The sequence below is a fragment of the Aquarana catesbeiana genome, linkage group LG03, assembly GCF_042186555.1.
Source record: "Aquarana catesbeiana isolate 2022-GZ linkage group LG03, ASM4218655v1, whole genome shotgun sequence".
NCBI lineage: Eukaryota > Metazoa > Chordata > Amphibia > Anura > Ranidae > Aquarana > Aquarana catesbeiana.
The window spans coordinates 10,492,679-10,499,916 of record NC_133326.1 but is presented as its reverse complement, the minus strand read 5'-3'; the positions used below and the strand labels follow the sequence as shown (position 1 = coordinate 10,499,916).

The window sequence follows — 7,238 nt, the reverse complement described above, 5'->3', positions numbered from 1 at the left end:
AGGCAATGGTGAGGCTGCATTCATGGCAATGGCAAGGCTGCATTTATTGCAATGGCGAGCTGGCCTGCATTGATTGCAATGGCTGAGGCTGCATTGATTGCAATGGTGAGGCTGCATTGTTGCAATGGTGAGGCTGCATTTATAATAATAGTGAGGCTGCATTGATTGCAATGGTGAGGCTACTTTAATGGCAATGGTGAGGCTGAATTCATGGCAATGGAGAGGCTGCATTTATTGCAATGGCGAGGCTGCATTGATTGTAATGGTGAGGCTGCATTGATTGCAATGGCGAGGCTGCATTGATTGTAATGTGAGGCTGCATTGATTGCAATGGTGAGGCTGCATTCATGGCAATGGTGAGGCTGCATTGATTGTAATGGTGAGGCTGCATTGATTGTAATGGTGAGGCTGCATTGATTGCAATGGCGAGGCTGCATTGATTGTAATGGTGAGGCTGCATTGATTGCAATGGTGAGGCTGCATTGATTGTAATGGTGAGGCTGCATTGATTACAATGGTGAGGCTGCATTGATTGTAATGGTGAGGCTGCATTGATGGGCACTGACCCTTATTTTGCTTCACAGTTCTTTATTTAAAATGTAAGTTTTTTCCGGAAACTTCCCTCTTAGTGCGTGTTATACGCCGATAAATACGGTATATCCAAATAACTCGCCCCGAGATCATCTCTTCACCACACACAGCCACAGGGCAGGAGAATTCTTGTTGGGCCGTGTATTAGCGATCGGACGGACACACTTAGACCGAATGGTTCAAAGAACGTCGGGCAAAACGGTCGGCCCTCAAGCATGTTCACTTCATCAAATCTGTCCCTCTTTGAAAAAGTTTGGACACCCCTGGCCTAAACAGATGAAGAAATTTAGATTTTTTTCAATTTTTTTATTGGGTGTGTTTTGGAGCAGGAAGTAAAAAATTATTGTGTTTTTTTTTAATTGTCGCTCTTTTTTTTTTTCTTTGTTTATAGCGCAAAAAATTAAAACCGCAGAGGTGATCAAATACCACCAAAAGAAAGCTCTATTTGTGGGAATAAAAGGACATCCATTTTATTTGCGTACAGCGTCGCACGACCGCGGCATATGTCAGTTAAAGGGACGCAGTGCTGTATCGCAAAAAAAAAATGGCCTGGTCATGGGGGGGGGGTAAAACCTTCCGGGGGGGGGGGGCTGAAGTGGTTAAAGAACATGGCTGATCATAGAAGAGGATGTGGTTACACAAGTAACAATCGGTTAATGACATGTCAATGATGAACAATACAGGAAGCTCTTCATTTCACTGACACGTTTACATTCCTATTGCAGCTATAAGATGGAGCTTCGCGTCCTCCTGGATCCGGGAATAACTCCGCGGGATTGGCCGGAACTCCACGCAGAGTCGCCTTGCTGAGGCACAAAAATCTATCCCTGTGCAGCCTTCTGCCGCAAGGCAGTCTACACCTCACCGTATTCACCACCGGGGCCCCCCGGGGGGTTCATTTACACCTGGATGGACCCTTCAGACAGTAAGAGATCTCCTTTTATTTCAATTCACAGGGCTGATCTTAAAGAGGAACCCCGCTTTTATTGAGAACCCCCCTCCCCCACCCCCCCTCCCCCCCCCCCCCCGGGTGATCTCTGTACATTGCAGGGATTGTAACAACCTTTGTAGCAGATTCCGATCTTTTGTTATTCTGAAGAAATATCTGTTTGTTTCTCTGTGTCCATGTGCTGAGTGAATGTGAACGGGAGCGACTTTTATCATTTATCAATCAGCTGCTGCACCTGCAGGGTGTTCTGTCAGATAGTGTTCTCTGTCGAGAAATGCCTGAGCCGCACTGCGCGGGTACGGAACGGCACTCCAGCTGATTTCACGATCGGCTGTCGTGACGGCACATGCGCAAAGGGCACTATCCGATAAAACACTATTATTATCAGATTGTGCCATGCGGGGGGTGGGGGTGGGGGGCGTGTTCGGGTTTGGTGAAGGGCGGGTTTTAACCACTTGCCGACCGCTGCACGCCGATATACGTCGGCACAATGGCAGCGGTGGGCAAATGGGCGTACCTATACGTCCCCTTTAAGAGGCGTTGCGTACGGAGTGACCGCGCCCCGCGGGACCGGCTGATTCGATGTCCGCCGATCTCCCAGCTATCGTGTCACGGAGCAACGGAACAGGGAAACAAGGCAATTTTCCCCGTTCTGCCTTGTGTCATGACAGAGATCACTGCTCTCTGTCATTGGGAGCAGTGATCGCTGTCATGTCAGTGGTAGCCCATCCCCCCCCCCTCAGTTAGAATCACTCCCTAGGACACACTTAACCCCTTGATCGCCCCCCCTAGTGTTTAACCCCTTCCCTGCCAGTGTCATTTACATAGCAATCAGTGCATTTTTATAGCATTGATCGCTGTTATAAATGACAATGGTCCCAAAATAGTGTCAAAAGTGTCCGATGAGTCCGCCATAATGTCGCAGTCATGATAAAAATCGCAGATCGCCGCCATTACTAGTAAAAAAAATAATAATAAAAATGCCATAAATCTTTCCCCTATTTTGTAGACGATATAACTTTTGCGCAAACCAAACAATTTTTTTTTTTTTTTTAACCAAAAATATGCAGAAGAATACGTATCGGCCTAAACTGAGGAAAAAAAAATATATATATTTTTGGGGGATATTTATTATAGCAGAGAGTAAAAAATAATACTTTTTTTCAAAATTGTCGCTTTTTTTGTTTATAGAGCAAAAAATAAAAAACCGCAGAGATGATCAAATACCACCAAAAGAAAGCTCTATTTGTGGGGTAAAAAAGGACGTCAATTTTGTTTGGGTGCGACGTCGCACGACCGCACAATTGTCCGTTAAAGCGACGCAGTGCCGAATCGCAAAAAGTGCTCTGGTCAGGAAGGGGGTAAAATCTTCTGGGGCTGAAGCGGTTAATCTGTTTGATGGGCGGGGTTCAGCGCTGCAAAGGGACAATGTTATTCCCTCCGCTCTCATATTCTGCCAAATCCGCTCCGCTACTCGGCTAAATACGCCCTGCAAACCACTAAACACCCGCCAATCAACACAAAATACCCCGCCCTTCAACACGCCCCCGCAAGCGCCAGATCGGGAATAACATTGTCCCTATTGCAGTACTGAACCCGCCCATCAACAGATTAAAACCCGCCCTTCACCAAACTGAACACGCCCCTCCACAAGCGCGAGACACAATCTGATAATAACAGCGTTCTATCGGATAGTGCCCTCTGCGCATGCGCCGTCACGCCGCCACAACAGCTGATCGTGAAATCAGCTGGAGTGCCGTTCCGTAACTGCGCAGCGCGGCTCGGGCATTTTCTCGAAAGAGGGAACTATCTGATGGAACAGGCAGGAAAGTGGCAGTGTCTGCTTCCCTCATATGCCCCGTACACACGGTCGGACATTGATCGGACATTCCGACAACGAAATCCTAGGATTTTTTCCGACGGATGTTGGCTCAAACTTGTCTTGCATACACACGGTTCGCACAAAGTTGTTGGAAAATCCGATCGTTCTGAACGTAGGTGACGTAAAACATGTACGTCGGGACTATAAACGGGGCAGTGGCCAATAGCTTTCATCTCTTTATTTATTCTGAGCATGCGTGGCACTTTGTCCGTCGGATTTGTGTACACACGATCGGAATTTCCAACAACGCATTTTGTTGTCGGTAAATTTTATATCCTGCTCTCAAACTTTGTGTGTCGGAAAATCCGATGGAAAATGTGTGATGGAGCCCACACACGGTCAGAATTTCCGACAACAAGGTCCTATCACACATTTTCCATCGGAAAATCCGACCGTGTGTACGGGGCATTAAACCTGATTTGCCTGTGGGAGTATCTCACCAAAAATGACATTGTTGTTGCAGGGGATGCCCAAAATCTGACTTGTATTGCGGACTTCTGGGAATATCAGGGAGCTAATCACACAAGCAGGAAATGACATATCTTTATATTGTAAAGTGCTCCGCAAACTGTTGGCGCTATATAAATCCTGTATAATAATAATAATAATAATATCTGGGGGGGGGGGGTGTTCTGTATACCATCTGTGTACAGAGCGCCTCCAGGTGGCCATATTGCATTTTACAGAAAATTACAGTGGCTGCAGATTAAGAAGGAAAGGGAATTTTTAATAACATTCAATTACAATATGACTTGTGTAGCAATTGTATATGCTAGATTATTATTATTATATTATTATTATTATTATTATATTATTATTATTATTATTTTATTTGCTACATTTTTTTAGGTATAATAATGAATGAAGTATCTCACTTTCAGATAAACTGTCTAATGAAACAGGTAAAACTTATTCCCTGTAAAAAAAAAAAAAAAAAAAGAATTCCATGGAACTGGTTGGTGACTGAGGATTGTTGATTTACTAAAACTGGAGAGTGCAAAATCTGGTGTAGCTCTGCATGGTAGCCAATCAGCTTCCAGGTTTTATTCCTAAAGTTTAGCTGAAACAAGCTAGACGCTGATTGGCTGCCATGTACAGCCGCACCAGATTTTGCACTCTCCTCCAGTTGTAGCAAATCAACCCTCGGTGTTTCTAAGCACCCTGCATGCTTCTTCCGTTGCTTTACTTTTAAAATAGAGAAAAAGCGTACAAAGGGTGTTTCCGCCAAAAAGCTGATATGAAAGAGGAACTACGGTCATGCAAAAAATAAATAAAAAAAAAACAAGTACAAATACTGTAGCTGCTGACTTTTAACCACTTCATGCTAGAAAATTACTTGGAAACCCCAAACATTAAATATATATATTTTAGCAGAGACCCTAGAGAATAAAATAGCTTTTTTATTTATTTATTTATGTTTATTTTTATTTTTTATTTATTTTAAATGTCATATGGTATTTGCGCAGCAGCTTTTCAAATGCAATTATTTTGAAAAAAATACACTTTAAAGTGTTTTTTAACCTAAAAAAATATTTAAAAAAATAATAATAAATAAATAAAATAATAATAAATAAATAAAAAAAAAATAAAAAAAATAAAAAAAATTGGATCCGGTTCCCTTAAAGCATGTTATACCGCACAGTGCTTGCGCTGTGTAATTTGCCCCCCCCCCATCACCAGCGCTGTTTTCACCCCGGACGGTTCTTTGCCAACTCTTCAGCGCAAATACGGTGTGACAGAAACTATTGTACGACCACCATTTTATTCTCTAGGGTGTTAGAAAAAAAAAAAAAAAATATATATATATATATATATATATATATATATATATATATATATATATATATATAATAATGTTTGGGGGTTCTAAGTAATTTTCTAGCAAAAAAAAAGTTGTTTTTAACTTGTAAACACCAAATCTCAGAGGCTCGGTCCTTAAAGAGGAGGGCCCATTAAAAAAAAAAAAAAATCAAAAGTCAGCTACAAATACTGCAGCTGCTGACTTATAATTGGACACTTACCTGTCCCGGGGTCCAGCGATGCGGGGGATCGAAGCCCCGCTCGTCTCCCCCTCCGTTCAGCGTGATTGGCCGCTCAGTCACCTGGGACCTGTAATGGGTCCCAGATGATTGACAAGAGGGAGGGAGCAGAGATTAGCCCTTCCTGTGCCGAGGGGGAAGTGATGTCACCAGCCCAGGCACTGGCAATTTTTTTTTTTTAGTTTTTTTTTACGAACTTTCATGCATTTTTTTTTTTTTTTTGGGATGGAACACCACTTTAAGTGGTTAAGCTGCATTTTTCCTGCCAGGAGGGGGGCTGAACGGACCCTTTTGCCCATATTAGGCCTTTTCGATTTTGGTTTTGGATCCCAGTACAGCTCTTCTTTTTTTTTTCCTCTGCATACTTGAATTTGCTGAAATATTGTGCAGTGTTTCACTTTCCACAAATCACCATTCTGCAGGGGTTCAGTAAAACAATTAATGACCTTTTTTGCTATTTTTTTTTTTTAGGTTTCTCTGGGAGTCTGCAAATGGGGGCGACGCTCTATTGGATCGGAACCCGCGGCTCCTTGCTGTCAGTCCGGACAATGAGTTCTCTGTTCATATTGTGTGTGTCGCAGAAGGCAGAGTTCTCCTCAACCGCGTTTGTGTGTGTGATAAAGAGACGCTGAGACGGCTCTGTGCGGAGAGTCATGTCTGTAAGTGAGAGATCTTCTGTCCTCCTACCATCAATGCCAGTAGAATGAACATCGGAACCACATCAGTAAGATTCAAGCTGAACTCCCAGGAATTCATCCACTTTTTTAAAATGTTCTGAATTACTAGGGGGTTTGTTTCAATGCCGCGAGGGGCATGCCACGTTGCGAACTCATCTTTTTAAAGTGGAGTTCCACCCATAAAATGAACTTCACACTATTAAACAGCAATAACCATAAGCAACAATATTTGGGGAAAAATTTTTTTTTTTTTTTTTTTACTTGCTCGTTCAGGGCTGTTGCCAGTGGCGTCGCTAGGGGGTGGCTTTTGGGGCTATAGCCCTGAACCTGGGGCCCATAGCCCCGAGTCTCTGCAGGGGTCCTTAAGGGGAGGGGAGGTTCTCTGGGGACCCTGATGTAAGTGGGGGGCTCTCTGGGGACCCTGATTTTAAGGGGAAGGCTCTCTGGGGACCATAATGTAAGGGGGGCTCTCTGGGAACCCTGATGTAAGTGGGGGGCTCTCTGGGTACCCTGATGCAAGGGGGAGGCTCTCTGGGAACCCTGATGTAAGTGGGGGGCTCTCTGGGGACCCTGATGCAAGGGGGAGGCTCTCTGGGAACCCTGATGTAAGTGGGGAGCTCTCTGGGGACCCTGATGGAAGGGGGAGGCTCTCTGGGACCCTGATGCAAGGGAGGGGCTCTCTAGGGACCCTGATGTAAGGGGGGGCTCTCTGGGGACCCTGATGTAAGGGGGGCTCTCTAGGGACCCTGATGTAAGGGGGGGCTCTCTGGGGACCCTGATGTAAGGGGGGGCTCTCTAGGGACCCTGATGTAAGGGGGGCTCTCTAGGGACCCTGATGCAAGGGGGGGGGGCTCTCTAGGGACCCTGATGTAAGGGGGGGCTCTCTGGGGACCCTGATGTAAGGGGGGGGCTCTCTGGGACCCTGATGTAAGGGGGGGCTCTCTAGGGACCCTGATGTAAGGGGGGGCTCTCTAGGGACCCTGATGTAAGGGGGGGCTCTCTAGGGACCCTGATGTAAGGGGGGGCACTCTGGGGACCCTGATGTAAGTGGCGGGCTCTCTGTGGATATACACACACACACATGTATATTACTGTATATA

At 45.1% G+C, this 7,238-nt stretch overlaps 1 protein-coding gene across 1 annotated transcript in view; it reads left to right on the top strand.

Annotated features, from left to right (window-relative positions):
- Positions 1-1,188: 1,188 nt before the first annotated feature.
- The window catches only part of SPG11 (SPG11 vesicle trafficking associated, spatacsin), a 123,978-nt gene continuing 117,928 nt past the window's right edge, over positions 1,189-7,238 (top strand). The window contains 3 exon segments of the mRNA XM_073618255.1: positions 1,189-1,375; positions 1,378-1,516; positions 5,933-6,120. Of these exon segments, the coding sequence (XP_073474356.1) occupies positions 1,324-1,375; positions 1,378-1,516; positions 5,933-6,120 (379 nt within the window). The 5' untranslated portion in view covers positions 1,189-1,323.